The sequence below is a fragment of the Bacillus rossius genome, chromosome 11 (assembly GCF_032445375.1).
Source record: "Bacillus rossius redtenbacheri isolate Brsri chromosome 11, Brsri_v3, whole genome shotgun sequence".
NCBI lineage: Eukaryota > Metazoa > Arthropoda > Insecta > Phasmatodea > Bacillidae > Bacillus > Bacillus rossius.
The window spans coordinates 2660783-2683938 of NC_086338.1; the positions used below are offsets into that span (position 1 = coordinate 2660783).

The 23156-nt window shown below is 39.2% G+C and overlaps 1 protein-coding gene and 1 non-coding gene across 2 annotated transcripts in view; both read left to right on the forward strand.

Annotated features, from left to right (window-relative positions):
- LOC134536563 (venom serine carboxypeptidase-like) overlaps positions 1–23156 on the forward strand; it is a 41176-nt gene that overhangs the window by 15548 nt on the left and 2472 nt on the right. Inside the window, exons 4-5 of the mRNA XM_063376314.1 lie at positions 14481–14555; positions 16892–17058. Coding sequence (XP_063232384.1) covers positions 14481–14555; positions 16892–17058 — 242 coding nt within the window. The remainder of the gene's footprint in view (positions 1–14480; positions 14556–16891; positions 17059–23156) is intronic.
- Trnak-uuu (transfer RNA lysine (anticodon UUU)) lies at positions 9251–9323 on the forward strand. The gene has a single exon. It is a non-coding gene; the product is annotated as a tRNA-Lys (tRNA).

Sequence of the window (23156 nt, forward strand, 5' to 3'; positions counted from 1 at the left end):
CTTTTCTATGTTGCTTAGTTACAAATTCAGCAATAACTTTTAGACCAAGCCTAATAATAAAGTTTCACTTCATAATGTTACCTATACTTCAAAAATAAAATAATTTGGCCTTTTTTTAAATATAACTGATTTATCAATTTTTTTGCAAGAGTGCCTTATATTGATAGTTAATGGTACTAAAACACGCTACCCATCCGTCTTTGATTAAATTCGGCAGTAGTAGAAACATGTACCAATTAATAACACTTTATTTAGACATCTGTAATTTATATAATCAACATAGCATTTATAAAATCATAGTACAAATCTATAATTATAAAAACCTTTGAAATAATCTGAAATATGTATTAATACTCTTTAAATAACCTGGTGTTTTTTGTAGCATGTGTGCTACAGCCTTGAAGTGGTCGGTGCGCGTCACTTGAATTTCGCGCCGCGCGGCGGACTTCGGCGCTCCTTCCCTTCCTACTTTCCCCCTCCTATCTGCGTCCAGTGCTGTGTTTTGTCTTCCCCTCGTGAGGTGTCCGCGCATGCGCGTGGCGCCCTCTTGCTTAATTAAAACTAGATGTTTTGCCTTGAAGGTTCTTCTTGTTCGTTAGCAGTCAGTCGGTGCTGGTCGTGAATTAAGCATGTAGTCTGATACTTGCTTTAGAGAGAGTGTGTGACAGCGGGGAGAATGCACGTAAGTGTTGTAAGGTGGTGACCCTTACAGTAATGTAAACGGTACTTGGTAATAGCTGTATTATAAATTCCATTTCGGCCGTCACCGTCTAAATTCAATTTGGCATTTATTGTTTTCCTTGATCGTTTTTGTATTAATACCATGCATAGTTTGTTTGACGTCTCTCCCCGTCTGGTCTACAGTCTTCGTTAGGACTTGTTTTTTCGTAATGAATTTAATGTATTAATTTGTAAATTTTCCTTTTATATCATGCCTTATCATGCTTTACAGTAAGCTTATACCGCCTAGTGTAGGTTAGGCCGCGGTCGCCTGCATGTTCATTTGACGTTTTTGTATTCTCTAATGAGGCATGTTAGTGTTCTTTATCCTTGTGTGTAAGCGTTAATACTTAATTGTAAAATTTCTTATCAAGTTAATATTATGTATTCAATCAAGCATTTAATCCTAAAGAAAACATGGATATGTGTTCACGTATTTTGCCGTAGCATTTGTACCGCTAATTTTTCTTGCTATCAGTATTATTAAAAACCCAGTATTACTCTTGTATGTGAAAGAATGTTTTACGTGAGGCTTTTGCCCAGGATTAAACGACATGTATGTAAATTCATTCTTGCTAATTCAACCTTTGCATCCATCCTTGGCTATAATTGTTATATTACCTCTTTGAAAACCTTTTATTCAGCATAATTTATTCAGTATTTTTAGGATAGTGTTACACGCAGTTGAAGGTTCACGTGAATGTACTTCACCTGTTTACACTGTCCCATGAAGCTCATGGAAGCCTTCAACTGCGCCACTCTGCTGTGTTATGCTGACTATTAACGTTTTTGTTTTTCTCTTTTGTCTTGCATGCACCATGGGGTCACCGGTCACGGGATGGGTGTATCGTCTGCGCCGTGACGAGCTGGTTCAAATCCTCTCCGAGGAGGGCGTTTCCTTCGAGGAGGGCGCTACTGTTGCTGTTTTGAGGAGCCTACTCGTCCAGCATGTTCGTAACTCCTGGGAATCAGCTGATGAGGTACCGTCTCGGCAGTTCCCACCCCCTTCTGGCCCCGCCTTGAACTCAAAGTTTAATACAAAAATATTTTTTTCTAACCTTAAGCTTCTTCCTCGGCTTGATAGCTGCGAGCCACGAGCTGTTTTGGATTTTTTAAGTGCGGCATCACGTCTTGAAGGGCTGAAATTAGTTAGTGAGGCAGAATTGTTAAAGGCCCTGCTGAGTCTCTGTGGAGCCGCATTTTTGCAATTACTTACTGACGCAATTACTCAGAATCTTTCTTTTGCTCAGTTCAAAAGCTCAGTTTTGCAATTTGCCTGTCCTCCACGTGTGCTTGAGAGCTGTAAACGTGACTTAGTATTTAGGTTTCAATTGCCTAACGAGCCCACTCTTCAGTTCATTAATTCCGTGGCCAATTATGCGGCCGTTCTTAATTTAAATCTCACGGAAACTGAGTTAGTACAAACTATATTAGGGAATGTCTCTCCGCTTGTGCTTCAACATAGCGCCATGCTTAGTCCTCCCACAACTTTGAATGCTTTACGCAAGTGGAGCTCTGAAGTGGAGAATCGCTTGCTCGCTGTTAGAAAATATAAGGAGGAATTCCCCATTTCATCTACATCGCGGTTTTATAAGCCTAAAAACTTAGAATTTCAGCCTGCTGTGAATGTTTATTCTCAGTCTGCTCGTGCTACGCGCGCGCCGCAGCTCGTTGATTGTGCGGTTAGTGTAACCGAGCCCCTTGTCGGCTCCGGCCGCGCTACCGACAGGCGCCCCCCTCCCACTAATGCGCCCGACCTTAAGGCCAGCCGGTCTAGGTGTGCCAACTGCGGAAAGTTCGGTCACGCGGTGTCTGAGTGCACGCAGCCCGCTGTGAGCCGTGATTTACGCAAATGCTTTAGGTGCAACCGCGCAGGGCACTATAGGGATCAGTGTCCGGGAAACGGGCCCCGATCAGGGCGTATGAGCGGTCGCCGCGATCGTCGTCAGAGAAAAGCCGCCTTTCATAAATTTCACAATTTTGTTCATGTTAATTTGTTTAGTGATATTGTCCCGGCTTTAGTGGATTCCGGAGCCACTCGTTCTTTGTTGAGTGCTGATTTTTTTTATTCCTTATGTAATAAATTTCCTGCATTGCAGAGCCGTGTGACTACGTGCCCTGACGTCATTATTTGTGTAGCTAACGGAGAAGTAGTACGCGCTAACATGACAGTTGAGCTTCACATTAAAATTGCCGGATTTTCCTGGAACTGGCATTTTTACATTATTCCTGGTTTGTGTCATTCACTTATCCTTGGTCTGGATTTTCTGGGGAAAACTCGTTGTTTGATTGACGTGGCTAATCAGCATCTTGTTTTTGGCTTTCGCCCTTCATTAAAAATTAAATTAATTCCGCAGAATGCCGCCCCTGAAGTCATGTCTTGTCCTGACATGAGTGACATGACCTTCAGAGACTCTCTGATTTCGGACGTTTTCAGTCGTTATCCTGACGTAATAAACAGTCGTATAGGTAGGTGTGATGTATTGCCCTATAAGTTTTATTTGAAGGATCGCACGCCTGTTAAGGCCAAAGGCCACAGAGTATCACCCCCTAAACTACAAAAAATGAAGATTATTGTCGATCACCTCATGGAAGCTGGGGTCATTGCCCCATCTATTTCTGATTTTAGCTCGCCTACTTTTCTAGTTCCTAAAAAGGAGGCTGGAGAATTTCGCTTGGTTCACAACTTCAAATCTCTAAATGATAAGGTCATTCAGGACTCTTACGAATTACCGACGGTAGAGAGCGCTCTACAACACCTAGGAGAGGCAGCCATTTTTTCCGTCATCGATTTGAACGCCAGTTTCCATCAAATCCTCTTGCATCCTGATTGCCGTAAATACACCGCATTTTCTACCCCTTGGGGACAATTTCAGTTCAATAGGGTGCCCATGGGAGTTTCATTTGGTAGTCAGGCCATGAGCCGCGTGCTGGACCATATTCTTTCTGATTTAAAGTATAAATTTGTCTTTAACTATATTGATGATATTATTGTTTATAGCGCTAGCTTAGAAGAGCACAAACAACATCTAACTCAGGTGTTTGACCGTCTTCGAGCGGCTGGGTTAACTGTTAATCCTGACAAACTTCGTTTGGCCCAGGACCATGTTAAGTTCCTTGGTTACATTATTTCTAAGGGAAAGCTCATTATGGACCCTGACAAGGTTTTACCCATAGTTAATTTTCCGCCCCCTAAAAACGTCAAAGGAATTCAGAGATTCCTAGGCATGACAGGTTACTATGCACGCTTTATACCGGACTATGCTGCGGTTTGTGGTCCGTTGAATAAGTTGCGCAAGAAAAACACAGCCTTTGAATGGGGTGACGCGCAACAGAAAGCCTTTGATAATCTTAAGGCCCTTGTCTCTTCTCCTCCCGTTTTGATCCTTCCGGATTTTCAGCGTAGGTTCGCACTTCAGGTCGATGCGTCTAGTATTGCTCTAGGAGCCGTCCTAGGTCACCTCGAAAATGATAGATTACGTCCCATAGCTTATGCTAGCCGATCGTTGACAGACGGAGAAAGGCGTCTCGGCGTGTATGAGAAGGAGGCGCTTGCATGTTTGTTCGGCGTTGAGAAGTTCGCCTCGTACCTGGACTGTCAGGAATTTGACCTGTACACTGACAATCAGGCACTTAGCTGGTTATTTAACCACCCTAACCAGCTAGGGAAATTAGGGCGCTGGGTGTTACGGCTGTCCCGCTTTAACTTTAAGCTACACCATCTTAAGGGTAGTGACAATGTGGTCGCTGACACGTTGTCACGGATGTTTACCCCTGAGGAGTTTGACACCAGTGCCTTGCCAGTATCTTGTTCTGAGCCGATTAGTGCCGCGGTGTGCAAGGTCTTCCCAGAGTCTTTTCTTAGTATCCGTGATTGTCAGAAGGATGACCCGCTGTGTGTTCGCATACGCAGGGATTTGCATCATGGCACTGTTACGCCCTACGTAGAGGAACAAGGTGTAATTTATTACACAGGGAAATCAGGCAAGCAGAGGAAGGCAGTGGTTCCTGCCTCCCTTCGTCCGATGGTTCTTAAGTACTTTCATGACTCATTGTTGGGTGCTCACTTGGGTATCGAAAAAACATTCCGCCGCATCAGCGCGCATCTGGCATGGCCCGAACTACGTGCAGACGTGCGTCACCACGTGAGGTCCTGTGTAGACTGTCAGGTTTCTAAACCCCCGCAATGTGCCAAGGTTGGCCTGTATTGTGCGGATCCCCCGGTTGCTCCATGGCACGTTCTGCATATGGATATTTTTGGCCCCCTTACACGCTCCAAAAAGGGAAATATTTGTATTCTAGTGGTTCTGGATATCTTTTCCAAATTTGTGTTACTACTCCCCTTAAAAAATATGAAGGCGACTAGTATTGTTAAAGCCTTAAGAGAGCAAGTGTGGAAATTTTTTGGTGCTCCTGCTATGATAACCTGTGATAATGCCCGTTACTTCCGGTCTGTATTATTTAAGGATATGTGTTTTGAATGGGCTATTAAACCCATTTACAGTAGTCCCTATTGCCCCCAGGGTAATCAGTCTGAACGTGTAAACAAGGTGCTTAAAGCCACTCTAACTGCTTATTACAGGGATGACCAGTCATTGTGGGACAGTGACCTTGAATTCATCAACGTGGCGTTTAATTCTGCTGTCCATATGGCGACAGGGTTTCCCCCTTCCATCCCCTTCATGGGCCGTGAGTTGACCCATCCTTTGCTTAACTCCTGGGGACTGCCGCCTCTGGAACTCGCCTCTGACAGTGATTCCCTGGAGGCCATGCTTGACGATGTGAGTTGTAATCTTAAGAAGGCCCGCGAGGCTGTAGCCGCCTCTTATAATGCTACGCGGAGACCTCATGGTTTTGCTGTTAATGACTTGGTTCTCTTAAAGAATTTTAAATTGCCAAAACTGGCTGATAATGTTAATTCAAAATTGATTTCTGCTTTTGTTGGGCCATTTGTGATTGATAGATTTTTGGGAGACAACACGGTCCTATTGCGTAACCCTTCTGGTTCTAGAAAATATAAAAAGGCCCATGTGGGTCAATTAAAGAAATTTCATCAATAATTTTTTTTTCCTTTTTTTGGACTTAGTTTTTTTTGTTGTTGTTTGGGTGTTCGTGTTTCCTTCTCTTTTTTTTTTTCCTTCCTCCCACCGATGCTCCCGCCACGCCCAGAAGAGGACTTCGCGCCGCAGCGCACCCGACGCTCCTCGCCCTGCCCGAGATAGCGTGACCGCAGCCGCCCGCCGGGTTCGTCGTGTCTGCGAGGTCACTTGCTTGCTGGGACGTTGGTCGCCGTCACGTCACCGATGAGGAGCCGTGGCATGGAGTCGCCGCCGTCTCCTGCCCGTGACGCGTGCGGAGACTGACTCTCCTGCAGCGGCCGCTTCAGATGGCCCTGCCTGCCAGGCGCCGAGCGTGGGCAGGCGGTGGGGACGCCCGCCGTTCTTGCCCTGGGTTCGCGCTGGGTGAAGGCATGCTGTTCCTGCTACTCTGGGATGAAGAAGATGCTGTCCGATATTGAATTTATTAGGGACGTCCCGTACTCTAAACTTTCTCTTCAACGCTGAAGTCTTTATTTCAGTGGAAACGCTGAAGAGTCTTTATTTCAGTGGAAACGCTGAAGAGTCTTTATTTCAGTGGAAACGCTGAAGACTCTTTGTTTCTGTGGATACACTGAGAATCCTTGCTAGGTGTCCTACACGGAAAATTATGCCAGTCATGAACTCATTTCAAGAAATTGCTAGTTAGAAACATTGTTTGTATTCGTATACACAGAGAAATGTGTTGAACTCACTTCAAGAAATCGTCAGTTAGATATCAAGAAATTGTTATTTAGAAACATTTGTTTGTATTTGTACACACATAGAATAGTGTTGACTTGACATTTGAGTTACTTCAAGAGAGTTGTGACCGGACCTGCAGTTCCTCGTGTCCTTGTGACTTGGTTGGCGAGGCTCACGGTTGCGTTCGTCAAGGGTGGGGGAGTTGAAGTGGTCGGTGCGCGTCACTTGAATTTGCTAATGTTTATGTTGGTAGAAATGGTTAACTTATTTTATTAACCTTTTTTGGATGCCCTGGTAATAAGAGTTATTTTGGATTTAAGTTTGTTATATTTTGTTTTTAAAAAGGAAATTGTAATTCTTGTTTAGTCTTATTATTTTTAATTTGAAGATTTCAAGTTATTAAATTGGTCTGGAACGTTCAAGGACACTATCGAATATTTTGGTAATCGCTGCGCTAGGCGGCGCGCGAGCAGAACAGCTGAGTGTGTGACGTCAGGGGTGGCTGGCGAGCGGCAGTCGCCTGGTGGGCCCGGGCGGGCGCGGACGTGAGTTAAACACGGGTTGGCCATGGGGATGGTTCCACGTCAAAGTGACTTGCCGGTCGAACATCTGAATACGAGTGTTCCTTTTTGAATATGAACGGGGTACATAAATATAATTTAGAACACATTGGTACGATGAAAAGCGAGTGGTTGGTGAGGCGTGTGTGAATGTCGCGAGGAATTCCCAAGGATGAATTATGTGCGCCAAAATAAACTCCAAGACGGTATGGCGAAGGATTCGTCATAGCCGTACAATCACCCGCAGCTAAGGTAACATGTTATGGCAAGGGTTTGCCATTAAAAACACTCGTGAGCAAACGAGTGTATTTGGTGAGCGGACATCACGACGTCAAAAATGCAAGTAAGTGCCAGCCGTGCCACTGCCCCGTTGACCCCTTTGACCCCTGGGACGAAACTATAATGTGTGGATTTTGGAGATTTCAATTAACGGACCAATAACACTGAAACTGGGATTTTACGTTCAGCGTGTTCACCCAATCCCTGCCCGACGTGGAAGAAAAAAGGCGTCGACCATTAGAAAATGACTTAACTGAGAAGGGCCTGTTAACCCATAATTTGTAATTTGCTAAATTTTTGATATTTTGATATGGATGCTAATGTGTGTCAAATTTTTGCTAGATTTCACCTATTTTATGGTAAATTATGTTAATTGGTGTTTACAGTAGTGCTACACCCGGGGCGTATCTATATTTGTATTGGTATTTATATGTTCTTATATTTTTTTAATGCCTTTTCGGTAATTACATTTAATTTTTCGGAGCTCCGAAGTATATGATCCAAATTATACTTTTTGAGGGATTTGTTAAAGTATTTTTTTTAGTATTATTATATAGAATTTTTTTATAAGTAGTAATAGGGTATGTATTTTATGATGTATGCGCCGATTTGTGATGAAACGATTTTATGGTATATTTATATATATATATATATATATATATATATATATATATATATATATTATATGTTGTCATATACTTTTTGCGTCTTTTTAAATTGCTGCCTCCTCTCACTTTTCGCAATCTTATTAGAATTTTTTGAGCCTGCCATTAGTTTGGGTTTTAATATTTTTTTGGGTTTACCTGCGCTCGCGGTACGGGGCAATATAGGAGTTTACTGTGTCGCGGGTTGCGGAAGTTGTTTGGTTTGGCCGGGGTTTAGGGCCAAACCTTACATTTTCATGGATTTTATATATTTATTTTAAATTATTTCCTTAAAAAATGCACATATGTTGCTGAATATTGGTTAGCGAATACTAGCATTTTTATGAGTTGCAGAAGTTTAGATTGTTATTAATTACTGCTTTAAAAAGTGATTTAGGTAAAATATAGCATTTTATGTTAGTAAATTATCGAAAATATAATTTCAAAAATCGGTAGCAGCTCTATTACCTTAAACGTTTTAAGAACCAATTTACCGACTATAATATACAACATTTTCTTAACGGGGCCAAAAATAAATGGGAGGAAATTACTATAAAAAAAGAGACGGTTTAGAGAAAAATAAGCTCTATAGTTAAAGCAATAGCATATTGATATCTTTACATATTAAGATTTAGTATTTTACTAACATTAAGTTATTAAGTATTTTAATATAAAAAATATTTTAAGACTAAAAGTATTTTTAGTGGGTTCACGGATTTCTTATTAGTTTCTGATTGTTGATTAACCTAAACATTGTGTAGATAAACTGCACATTTTTAAAGCGGGTTTTCTTGTTCTTAAATTTATTGTATTGGTATTTGGAATCTAGCTAAAAGCCATTGGGAGTGCAAAACACTAGTTTGTTAAATATTTATCACGGAGGTACTAAGGCTAATATGCTATACATTTGTTTAATAGCTTGAAAAGAACTCACTAGGAAGAATGTTAAAGATGTCATCATGTAGTGAATATTGCTAAACAATTATAATAGATACAAAAACATCTGCAAGAATTTTGTATTAAACGTTATTATAATCAAAAGTGGTTTTGCTATAGATATAGGGAAAAAAGGGGGTTAAGTCCTTGTGAAATTGCGCATTTATCTTTGCAAACTATTCTTTGATGGTAGAGCGACAGTTGAGAAAAAGTACAAACTTTCCAACGGACCACCTTTTCGAGTTAACCTTCTTAGTGTTGGATCCTTAAATGGAACTGGAAATGCAGTAGGCCCTATACTTTCAATGTGTAGTCCCAGGACTAACATCGAGCCCGGATAGCTCAGTCGGTAGAGCATTAGGCTTTTAACCTAAGGGTCCAGGGTTCAAGTCCCTGTTCGGGCGAACGAAATAATTTTTATGAATGTAATATAACGATTAATATGTGTGTATAATGTAAAGGCGTTAGTGTAAACATAATACAATTTAAGGTGTGTAATATAAGTTCATATTGTAAAACTAATGATTGACAAATTTTAGTTACCACCTTCATCAAACGTTAATTCCACAATGTTGCCATTACTAGATATTTTAAGAAATGATTTGGCATAGCTAAAGTTCAGTGAACAATAAAACTATTTAGTCTTGAACTCACAGTCAATATCTTTGCCATTAAATTATAAATTCCAATCCAACAGTCCCATCCAAACTTGATAAAAAAAAAAAGGCGGTTGTCTGTAAAGTCGGTTTATGGACGATAATTTTACGTGATATAACGTCATAAGAAAACATTGATGAAAAATTGCATACTTTTTTGAATTGAATTGAATTATTATCACTGAATTATCATTATTTTGTATAATACAAAGAAGGAGTTAATTGAAAATTACTTTTTTTTCTTTGAATACTAAATAAAAGCAGTTGACTTTTCATACGATCGTTTATATGAGATAATAATTTTTTAGTCAAAATTGTAACATAACCTATTATTACTGCACACGCCGACATTGGCTACTTTTTTTTAATAATCAAAAAACAAACATATGAGAATATATCGCTAATCAAATTCTTAAAATGCAAGATTTAATTACTTTTTTTGTCGCAATTGTTGTAATAAACAATGGACATTACATTAACGTTTCACTTCACTTTATAAACAGTTGACAAAACAGTTCACTTGTAGGTTGTGTGCTGCCGCTCTCTCTCTTCTACTCGGACGCATCGGCCGATGAAGTGGAAGAGAGATAGATTCGTCACAAGCCGATCGTGCCTCTCTATAGCTTGTTCCGCGCTCTCGCTTGCACGCTCGGCTCAGGCGGAACGTGACAATGTGTCATGATTTTCCGTGCGTGTAGCCGGCGTTCATCGATTTAAAAGACGTTATCACGTCAAAAATTAATTTATTTTTGACAAAACATCTTGTCGACAGTGAGTTCTTTAGTTAGGATAGCATACAGTCCACAACCACAATCCGAAAAGTTCCGAAGTTTACCGAATTAAAATTGTAGGTTAGGAGTAGTATATGGTTACGCCCGTGCTGGAAGCTGGGATCGTAGCAAGGCGTGTCCGCCAGGCCTAGCCGTCCACTGACGTCATGCATGCCACGCGTGCCTGGTCGGATTACAAGGGTCCTCGCTACCCCCCTCCGCTCCCAGACCTCGGGCTGTTGTCTCTGACACTTCACAGACTTGCCGCCGTGCTTGGAGAACGTTACTTGAGACCTTTCTCGATGTTTCGGGCGTCGAGTCGGCTCGAGATGACGCGACTCGTCACAGCTGCTCTCGTCCGTTCGAGAAGGACGCAGCGGGTGTATAAGCAGCGACGCGGCCTCCGCGGCAGTTCAGTGAGTTCGGAGAGTTCCGCGAGTGAAGTGAAGTGCCAGATAGGCGGAAAGGGTGAGAGACCCCTTCGAGAGTGGCGCGACGCGCAGCGACGGGACCGTGAGAGTGCGACTGAGTGGCGCGAGACTACTTGTGTGGACAGGCGACCACTGTCGAGCCTAGCTCCAGTGAATAGTGCGAACTGCGGCCTGGAAAGATACTTAGTGACTTGCGAATAAACATTTTTAAGTGCAGGTGTTTGGTGATCAGACATTTTAAGTACGATTATTTATTAGTAATGTAAATACTAGTAATTAACAAAACTGTAATAAATCTTAATTGGGCTATCCCTTACGAACCCAGTTCTCCCCACATTACTCGTAACAATATAAAAGCCTATCCGAGCACAGACTTAAGGCAGTAGTGCCTATGGTGCCGACTGCCATCTTGGATTATGAAATCACGGCGGCCATCTTTGTGTCAAATTTCCTCAAAATTCCTCAAAATTGACTCAAAATTGCTCAAATTTCCTAGAAATTGCGCTATTTCGAGAGAAATATTCCTATTTTGAGGGAAAATTTCAGGTTTTTTTTCCTAGAAACATTCCGGAGGTTTAATTTTCCTCAGAGAGGCTCCATTATCATCACGGAGGGTTAACTTTCCTCTAAAAGGCTCACATTCCTTAAATTGCTAATAAACAAGCTACCGGGTTCTTGTCTTGACCTTTGACCGTAATCTCGAAGTTATTTAATTTTTGACCTAAAATTTCCAAAAAAAATTATAAAAAAAAATGGCTTACTTCCCAGCCATCACGGAAATACGTAAAAACATGGTTGGAATCATAAGCCGATACATATAAAGTACTTGCTGGAATTGCTTCAAAGTACGAAAATCGAAATAAGAGTAGAAAACTAGCCTATGAATGTAACATTTGCGCCCAGAAAATTTTTGTTATGCATTGACCAGAGTTGTACCCAGTCCATATGCTACAAGCAAGACATCGCCACGAATAATAATAAACAAATCTTCATACCGGCCAAGTGTCTCCGAACTGACAGGTATTTTTTCGACGATGTCTGGCGAACATTTTAAACAGACCATGTACGATCTCAAACATTTAGGCCGAGTGTCTTCCAACCAAGAGGCTAGGTTATGTACAATGCCAGGCGTATAGACCAAGGCTGCATCCGAATACTGGCCTAATAGATCCCTTAGCTAAGGGATCCACTAAAAGTGCATCGTAGTGGACGCGGCCATCTTTGTGTTGAATCCGAATTATCACAAGGGATGCTGATGCATCTCTTCACGCATCCACTAATTCGAGATTTCTAGGGATGCGACACTCGCATCCACTTACGCGTCCCTACATCCATTAGCTTCGGAATCGGGTTTTATTTTGTTTGTGTATAATATTACTTCAGATTTTCAGCATAAGATTTGTTTAAAACATTATAAGCGAAAGTGATAACTTAAACAGAGACAAATGAAGACGTTAATAAATATAATCAAAATACGAATTTAAACTTAAAGGATAATTCAAAACTTAATTATAAGTATTTTTAAAGTTTACAATTTATAAAATGTATTTTATTTGGATCGCTAACATGTATAACATACACGTTACATTATTTTTTAATTGGTAGGTATTTATTATTTACGTTTTACTGAATATTCATAGATATCCCTACACAAAATGGCTGCGTGAACATTAGTACGGCTGACAGTCAACAGGTGGTGCTAGCAGTAAAAGTATTCGTATACTATCCATCCATTAGAAATGCGTCCTCTACATTGTTGCTGCATTTGCTAAGGGATGTAGGGCTGTCTGTGCTAAGGACGCATCCCTATGTATTCGGATATAGCCCAAGTTTATAGGAAACAAGATGACTTAAGTTTTCGATACTTGGTATTCGTTTCAAACCAAGGGCGCTCATATGAAAGTTTGTTGGGGGGGGGGGGGGGGCAACCCCGCATGGTAGACTCTTTCTACTCTGACCAACTCTTCTTCCTGAACCATCCTTCTGTTCCTGTAACCAACCTGCTTGTAATTAATGCATGAAATTTTGCATCCCGCATGAAAGTGCCCAGGGTTTTCCCTCTGTCTTTGGAGGTTTTACCTGGGCCCAACTTATCTAGTTATAGTCTAGTATTAAGATAGGGGAGTTAGTCATGGCGCCAATCGCAGCCATGGCTGGCCAATCCCCGAACAAGCACACGATGCATGCTCCCTTGTCTGCATGGCTTAAACCCAGCATGAATAGGCGTAAAGGCTTCGGCCTGGGACGCACCTAGTCTTCCCTAACCCAGACCCTCCCAAACAAAATACACTTAGTTTTAGTTAGGTTAGGAAAAAAAAAATCGGGGGGGGGGGGCAGAATTTGTAGGGGGAGGGGGGCAAACCATCACAAATGACAAAAAATGGCCAAAAAATGGCCTTAAAGGACTCAAAATTTGCCCAAAATGCTCAAGAACACATAATTTTTTTATTTGCCTGAAAGCTAGGGAGAGCCAAAAAACCCACCCTGCCCATAGGTATGGGCGCCCTTGTTTCAAACAAGTGATGACCTTTTTCAAGCTTACAAGAGTCTTTGAACTGTAAGACCAATTTGTATGGATCTAATATAATAAAAGGCTAAGAGATATTGTTTCATTAAATTTTCAGTCCTGACGATAAATTGACTATGTGAATTTAACGAAAAGGACGCAGCTTTGGACGAACATTCAACTCAGAAGGATACGATCTCGTCGCAGGGATATGGCGCATGAATGCGATCTTGTCGCAGGGATATAATCTCGCAAAATTGCCTTTCTCATGACTTCAAGCATTGTTGGTTTTAGTGAACGAAATGCCACAGTACCGGCATATACGTAAAGTACTGCTTTTGGAACCCACTGGACTGTTTTTGATATATAACCAAAATCATCTTCCATATTTCAAACTGAATATTTTCTAACCAGTGTCGAATACTCTCATTTTTGAAATAGCTTCTGTGACTAATATCAGATGCATTCTGAGATTTTCAATTATAAATAGATACTCAGATATAATTTTTAGTATTTCATCAGCAAAAGTTAATTGTCAAATTTGAAAGACGCATGGCCAAATAGTCCTGCTTTTCAACAGCAGATGTCGCCACATGTTGCATGGAGGTTAAAATTATGATATTTTTCATGTGCGATGCAAAATGCTCACTCACGATCGCAAGAAAAGGAGGGCTTCGCTAGACATCAAGAAGAAGGAAGTAGCCTACGTCTTGCATATTAGTGATTCTCAGCTGTCTCTAAGCATATTATTTGACTGAGTAATGGATTTTTTTTTTCATTCCAAATAATAAAAATACCATATGTCCTATTTTAGTAACAGAAATTTACTAATTACATGAAACTCCGAATAAAATTGCATCTCATTAAATCAAATAATTACATGCAGGGATTGTTTTCTCAGAAATAACCAGAAGCACACGGAGGTAAACCAATATTTGCTAAGTCAGGAATGAGAAAACCATCAAAATAATGAAAGGAATAATTAGGAGCACACGGAGAAAATCAAGATATGTTTTGAAAATCCAGCACAGTAAATCTATTTAGATATATGCTTGCATATTGAATATAATAATATGGCTATATAGATTTTTTGGTTTTGCATAATTGTAATAGATATATGCTAAGAATATTATTATGCAAGGTATACTATATATACGTACATGATATTTCATTTACACGTTTAATTGTGTATTTTCAGGCAAGTACATTCCAGCTCTTGGCCACACCATACACAAGAACAACCCGAATGCCAGCCTGAAGATTAATCTCAAAGGTAACTATTGTTATTTAATCATGATTTATGTAATCTTTTGGACATAACGCCATTGCTAAGCACATGTATGTCTGTAGAAGAAAACTACAAAAAACCAAAAGACAAAAAACATAATTTGGGCAAAAAATTGCTGTTGTCAACAGAATATATACACCACATAATATTCCATAACAGGAATATGGTCAAAAAACAAAGAAAAACAAAGAAAAATGGACTAAGAGAACGAAAAAAACAACCCAGAAATGATTAATTTAACCCCAAAAAAATTCAGCACAACAGTTGAAACGAGACAAAAACACAACAAAAAGAAAAGACAAAACAAACACAATAGTTTTCCAAAACAGAAACAAGCCAGCACAACAGTTGAAACGAGACAAAACACAACAAAACGAAAATACGAAACAAACACAATAGTTTTCCAAAACAGAAACAAGCGACGTTTCGGGAACTGCTATCTGCTCCCGTCCTCAGGCAGAGACTCACATGGTGTTTTGTAGTTTTCTTCTACAGACATAGGTACATGTGCTTAGCAATGGCGTATGTCCAAAAGCTTACATCAAGTCATGCACTACCATTGCACAAATCTTTCAAAGATAATTATTTAATCATGTCTTTAATTATTTATAAATGTTATTTGCATTCATAATCCCAGAAATTATAGTACACCGTAAAATTTCCGGACTTATACAAAAGGTTCATTTGGAAACCAGTTGCCAAGAAATAGTTTGAAATACATAGGTATATGAAATATGTTTTTTGAGATAATAATGAATATTTCTAACTTAATTTGGCTTATAAATGTATATTTTAATTTGTGTTTCATTCAAACAATTTTTTAAACCATGAAAAATAAAATAATTAGAAATCATTTTTATTATGCTTATAAATGTTCTCATTTAATACTGGAAACCTATTCAGAGAACTGTTTACGAATAACTTAAACTATTGGAGGTACTGAGTCGACTCAAGGCATAAATGCCCTGATAGGAATCCGAATCCAGTATTACTACGCACAACATTTTGTAGCGACATATTTGTTGTCTTGCAAATGTAAAAATCTTCAAATATCTGTAATTTTTTACAGTCACAATTTATTTCTTGTAGTATTACAGATTTTTTTTGGCAAATGATTACTAAAGGAATTTTTTTTGTAAAAGAACAGAAAATGTTTGTGTGTGATTAGTAAATTGTTTGCTAGCAGATGGGGGTTAAAGTGCTGCCTATCTGTAATTTTTTACAGGCACAATTTATATCTTGTAGTATTACAGACTATTTCTTTGCAAATGATTACTAAAGTTTTTGTTGTAAAAGAACAGAAGATGTTTGTGTGTGATTGGCAAATGATTACTAAAGGAAACTTTTTTGTAAAAGAACAGAATATGTTTGTGTGTGATTGACAAATGATTACTAAAGGAATTCTTTCGTAAAAGAACAGAAGATGTTTGTGTGTGATTGGCAAATTATTACTAGAGGGAACGTTTTTGTAAAAGAACAGAAGATGATTGTGTGTGATTGGCAATAATTACTAAAGGAATTATTTTGTAAAAGAACAGAAAATGTTTGTGTGTGATTGGCAAATGATTACTAAAGGAATTCTTTCGTAAAATAACAGAAGATATTTGTGTGTGATTGGCAAATGATTACTAAATGAATTCTTTTGTAAAGGAACAGAAGATGATTGTGTGTGATTGGCAAATGATTACTAAAGAATACTTTTTTGTAAAAGAACAGAAGATGTTTGTGTGTGATTGGCAAATGATTACTAAAGGAATTCTTTCGTAAAAGAACAGAAGATGTTTGTGTGTGATTGGCAAATGATTACTAAACGAATTCTTTTGTAAAAGAACAGAAGATGATTGTGTGTGATTGGCAAATGATTACTAAAGGGAACTTTTTTGTAAAAGAACAGAATATGTTTGTGTGTGATTGACAAATGATTACTAAAGGAATTCTTTCGTAAAAGAACAGAAGATGTTTGTGTGTGATTGGCAAACTATTACTAGAGGGAACGTTTTTGTAAAAGAACAGAAGATGATTGTGTGTGATTGGCAAATGATTACTAAAGGATACTTTTTTGTAAAAGAACAGAAGATGTTTGTTTGTGATTGGCAAATGATTACTAAAGGAATTCTTTCGTAAAAGAACATAAGATGTTTGTATGTGATTGGCAAATGATTACTAAATGAATTCTTTTGTAAAAGAACAGAAGATGATTGTGTGTGATTGGCAAATGATTACTAAAGGGAACTTTTTTGTAAAAGAACAGAAGATGTTTGTGTGTGATTGGCAAATGATCACTGAAGGAGACAGGGGCTAGAGTGACCTTGAACCGGCAGGACTGGCGATCGGCGACGGCTTCGTGGACCCGCTCAACATGATGCGCTACAGCGACCTGGTCTACCAGTGGGGGCTGGTGGACAACAACACCTGGGCCAAGATGCAGGGCTACGAGAAGTGGGCCGCCACCTACATCGAGAATGAAGATTACCTGCTCGCTGCGCAAGTAAGTCAACACTAGCTTTCACCACCTACACCATCCATAAGTTTACAGTTAAGTTAAATATTACAGTTAAAAATAATGCACTTTATTAGAAACCAAAAAGTATTAACATTGCAGATTTAATGATCTGTAAATTAAGCTGCAGAAGCTTTAGCAAACAAACCAGGGAAATTATAATTGATTTTATATTTTCATTTATAATTAAATACTTAGTAAAAATCCACGGTTTTTTTATGTTGGTTGGCATATACTAGCATTTATCTGAAATGCAAAAGTTGAGATATTAATTAATTATTTCTAGAAGATAACTTCTTGTATTATTAAGTGATCTAAAACCGAAATTAAATAAATCGGAAGTTGTTCTGTTACCTATCACTTAAAAAAAAACACCTTTAGCGACTACAACATACAAGACTTTCTTAACGGGGCCAAAACTAAATGGGAGGAAATTACTTGAAAAACCCGGCTTATCGAAAATTGGGCTTTTAGTTAAAAGGAATAACTTCGTGATACATTTGTATTTTAATATTTAGTATTTTAGTAATATTAAGCTTTTAAGTTTTTAATTTTTTAAATTATCATAGAAAGATTTGTGCAATGGGAGTGCATGACTTGATGTAGGCTTTTGGACAAACGCCATTGCTAAGCACATGTATGTCTGTAGAAGAAAACTACAAAAAACACAAATGACAAAAACACAAATGAAGCAAAAATTTACTGTTATCAGGATATAAACACCGCACAATACTCCACAACAGGAATATGGTCAAGATGTCTTCTACAGACATAGGTACATGTGCTTAGCAATACCGTATGTCCAAAAGCCTACATCAAGTCAATTTTTTAAATGTTATTTTATTTGTTTTATAACCGTAGTTAGGATATGAGTAAGCCAATCATAAATGTTTTAATTGAATGATTCGTGTTAAATATCCAGTACGTGAAACTCTGCACTATAGCTGGACAGAACGGCACCCTTCCAAAGAGGAATCGGTGATCCCTTGTTGAGGAACGTCCTGCTATCACTCGAGGACTGTGGGGCCAGCCAATCAGGAGCTAACAGTCGCAGCCAATCAGGAGCTAACAGTCGCAGCCAATCAGGAGCTAACAGTCGCAGCCAATCAGGAGCTAACAGTCGCAGCCAATCAGGAGCTAACAGTCGCAGCCAATCAGGAGCTAACAGTCGCAGCCAATCAGGAGCTAACAGTCGCAGCCAATCAGGAGCTAACAGTCGCAGCCAATCAGGAGCTAACAGTCGCAGCCAATCAGGAGCTAACAGTCGCAGCCAATCAGGAGCTAACAGTCGCAGCCAATCAGGAGCTAACAGTCGCAGCCAATCAGGAGCTAACAGTCGCAGCCAATCAGGAGCTAACAGTCGCAGCCAATCAGGAGCTAACAGTCGCAGCCAATCAGGAGCTAACAGTCGCAGCCAATCAGGAGCTAACAGTCGCAGCCAATCAGGAGCTAACAGTCGCAGCCAATCAGGAGCTAACAGTCGCAGCCAATCAGGAGCTAACAGTCCCAGCCAATCAGGAGCTAACAGTCGCAGCAAATCAGGAGCTAACAGTCGCAGCCAATCAGGAGCTAACAGTCGCAGCCAATCAGGAGCTAACAGTCGCAGCCAATCAGGAGCTAACAGTCGCAGCCAATCAGGAGCTAACAGTCGCAGCCAATCAGGAGCTAACAGTCGCAGCCAATCAGGAGCTAACAGTCGCAGCCAATCAGGAGCTAACAGTCGCAGCCAATCAGGAGCTAACAGTCGCAGCCAATCAGGAGCTAACAGTCGCAGCCAATCAGGAGCTAACAGTCGCAGCCAATCAGGAGCTAACAGTCGCAGCCAATCAGGAGCTAACAGTCGCAGCCAATCAGGAGCTAACAGTCGCAGCCAATCAGGAGCTAACAGTCGCAGCCAATCAGGAGCTAACAGTCGCAGCCAATCAGGAGCTAACAGTCCCAGCCAGGGTGACTGAGCCCTTTCTTTTTTTATTCTGGACAATGGAGAAAATGCATTTAAATTATAAATGGATAAAAAATTATAACAATTTTTCAAAATATTGTACAAATATTAATAATGATTTAAGATATTCATGCATCAGTGTATGAATAAAACAGATATAAAAAAGAATAAGAGAATAACAATAAAACGCTGCCTACAAATATGAATTTTGGCTGCAGGAACGGGGCTTGGTATTACTGGTGAGTGCTGGTTGGTGGACCGGAAGAGCTCCGGGCCAATGAACACACCTCCTCGAGGGAAAACATGCGAGAAAACGGGAGTCTGAATACTGCCATTAAGGCGTACTGACGTGTCCGACAGAATGTTTCGGACATACTCCATTGCAGTTTTGCACTGTTTGTCATGGAAAAGTTTCGATTTTTTTCCGATGATTCTGATTTTAGGAATTTTTCCAAGACAAACTTTGTCGTATGTTCAAAAAACTGCATCAAATCAAAGGTTTAAATTACTGAAACATAATTTCATCCGTTATTTTCGCCAGGATATTAATAGTAAATTAGTAATTATTACGTTAAATTATTTGTAATTTGAACCTCTAGCAGCCAAGTTTAACGAGAGGTCATTTTTAATTCAATTATTTTTTTATGTATGTCAGATCGCACAACCACAGTGGTGTCATTGTACTCTGAGTCTAGCTGAAACAAGGACAAGAACAGTTGAATATATGATGTAGAGATCAAGAATAGCTGCATACAATAGATATGTTTTTTTTGTAGTAAATCAAGTATTTAACCTGTCCAAGAAATAATTTAAAAAAAAGTAATATTTTTCTTGTCATGGACACTTTAAGGTTGACCAAACATTTTCTTCAATCCCTCATTTACAAAAAACTAAAAACACCGTGAGAAATTTGTAATTTCCTAAAATTCTGAGTGACCGAGACTATGGTGTTGAAAGAAAACCCCCTTCTCCGACTCTATCGTACTCATTTACGTAGTAGATAGTCTATAGCACGCCAGTTAACGCCTTTACTAGGATGTCCACATAAACTTTCTGAACCTTTGAGTTTCAGGTCTTTTACCATCACACGTGGACTTTAATATTTACCTTGTGGTTCTTTTTTTATTTCGCAGGACTTAGTACTACTAGGCCTGATGTGTCAGTTTTTCGCTAGTTCTGGCAAGTCACGGTTTATCTCAGGTATTGCTACTATCGCTACGCATTGACCAACCATATTATACATATCACATCCTAATTACATTAAATTTATGGCAGTTAACCAAACAAATGTCACATTCAATTGTAGCTATTCTGAGGTGCAAAGTTTATTTTGTAAATGGATTAGACATAATCGTTTAAAATTACAGATATTTGTAAATTTGTACATTTACATGAAAACAACTGCATTACTACCAAGAATGTTTTCAGTAATTATGGGTTCGGATTCTTAACCGGGAATTTATGCTTTGAGTTGTTCCAATTAAAGTTATTTGCCAACTGCTTCGTAAATAGAATTCCAATATTAACTGTGCACATAAATAAGCACAATAAAACTAAATAAAGCCAAATTGTTGAATATTCGATTATCTTTTACATGGTTAAAAAACAATTGAGCTTTTTTACAAAATTATGTGCCATATTTTCATATATGCAAATTTAACCATAGCCTTGTGTTCGCACCTGTGTTTTTTTGTTTTCACACCTGTGTTTTCGTACCATGTGCGTCTCTGCCTAAGGACGGGAGCAATTAGCGGTTCCCGAAACGTCGCTTGTTTTTGTTTTGGAAAACTATTGTGTTTGTTTCGTCTTTTCGTTTTGTTGTGTTTTTGTCTTGTTTCAACTGTTGTGCTGAATTTTTTTGGGGTTAAATTCATCATTTGTGGGTTGTTTTTTTTCGTTCTCTTAGTCCTTTTTTCTTTGTTTTTCTATGTTTGTTGACCATATTCCTGTTATGAAATATTATGTGGTGTATATATCCTGTTGACATCAGCAATTTTTTGCTTGATTTGTGTTTTTTGTAGTTTTCTTCTACAGACATACATGTGCTTAGCAATGGCGTATGTCCAAAAGCTTACATCAAGTCATAGCCTTGTGTTGTACAAAGTTACAATATCTTTCTTGTAAATTTATAAACTATTTCTTAGCTACTGGCTTCCAAAGGAATATTTTGTGAAAATACAGAAAATGGTTTTCTGTATATGTTCCAAAACCTTTTTATTGTTTATTTCAAAAGTTTTTTTTTTCAATACAGATGGATCCAAAATCGTCTTCACAAAATGTGATTTGTGGCAAATGGAGACCTGCATTTGTTTCGGTTGTATACTTACATTTTCTTCCGTTTTAATGGCAGTCTTTGATATTTTAAAGAATTTTGTATTTTATCTTTGCGAATTTTCTGCGTTCGTGTCTAAAGTTCTCCGACTGGATGACCACCTTATAGTCACCCTGTCCTGCTCTCCCCCACTGCCCTGCAGTACGCTTGAAGAACCAGAAGCTATTAGAGGATGAAAGAGAACCCATTATTTTACTTCCTGGGTTTAACAGAACATTTGATTATATCTCGAGCACCCCGTGTCCATGTGTGTGATACATGGACAGAGGGATATACGCCATTGATGTTTTACACTGTGTGTCAAAGAAAAACCTCAAGAACAGAAAGAAAAAAAGTTGAATACACAAACACACAGGAAAAAAGGTCAGAATCAGCTGATGACACACGTTACATGCCCTTAGAGGAGACACTATTCCGTGTATGGAAGTAGTAAGAAAATTATCAAAGCACAGACGAACACGAAGGACTGACAATGTCGAGACAGTTGAAACAAGAACAGCAAATACCGACTTCCAACAACCTTGGACGATACAGCGACAAACAGACTAACCAAAGGTTGATACTTAACAGATAATTTTGACAACACCACAACAACACAGAGACGCAAAAGCTAACCCATTGACGAAACAAAATACAATGACAGCAGCATAGACAAATACGGCAGGCTTCTTAAGAGGTTTCTCTATGGAATATAATGTAAACCAGCAATGTACAGATTCATATTTTTAATCGAACTTCCCCATTGCAAAAAACTTATGTATGTAGCATTCTATCTAGCGGTGGTTATTATAATGCTTGGCACATTAAGGGTCCCGCCTCGTCAGGGGTGTATGTGTGTTAGTGAGGCCGGATGATAAACGCGATGCTCAATGGTATTTCTAGCGCGGTATAGCCTCTAAGCGCAAGGGTCTGAACTAGCGTGCAGTCTTCTCGTCGTCACAGGATAACTGTGAAATTTGAGCGGTGACCGTAACATTATATGGCCGAGAAATTAAGATATAGGTGTAATGCAAGTCCCTTAAAGTGCTTTCAAGAATTTGTACTGGTTGTTTTACGCCTAGAAATTACTCTCAAAACATGCATTTTAGCCATTGTAACTCTTTAAGAAATACAGTTTAAAAACTTAATCCTATCTCAAAAGTAATTTTCGGCCCTCAGCGAACTCTTAAATGGTTTTCGTAAGTAGACCCCACTCGTATATCTCGAGTCGTTTTTAAATCGCGTTGTTTTTCCTGAAGCTCTGCACACCGTATGTGTGCCCGGGTAGCAAGAAGCTCAAAGTCTCCTCACCATATGAAGGGTGGCATTGTCCTCACTCAAGAGAAGACACGGTGCTTACCCGCATACTAGAATGAGTCACACGTATTGACAAATCATTTGCTACGTTCTGAGCGTTTGCTATATTCTGCATTGTTGAGTGTCCAGACAGACTCACGGGATATTATAAACTTTTAACAGACATCTGTAATTACTTGGTTATTGCAGTACAACTGAGACTATTCAACTACCATTTTATTGTCTTTGGGATCGCTAACCAGTTTATGTTACGTCCGTGTGCATAGTGTTCTAAAAACATGTTATTGTTTTGGTTTTCGGCATAGTTTTACTGGTTTTAGTTTACTTCATAACAGCTTTACTAGTTAAGTGCTCTTTCTTGCACTGTTTTAAGGTTTTTATTTCGCTTTTGCACAATTAAAACAGTTTGTATTCCCCCTTAGCATATTTTATTGTGTTTTGTGACAGAAAAAAATATGTTTGCTATGACAAGTTATTTTAATGTGTTTCAGTAGGCCTATATTTTTTATTTTGTTA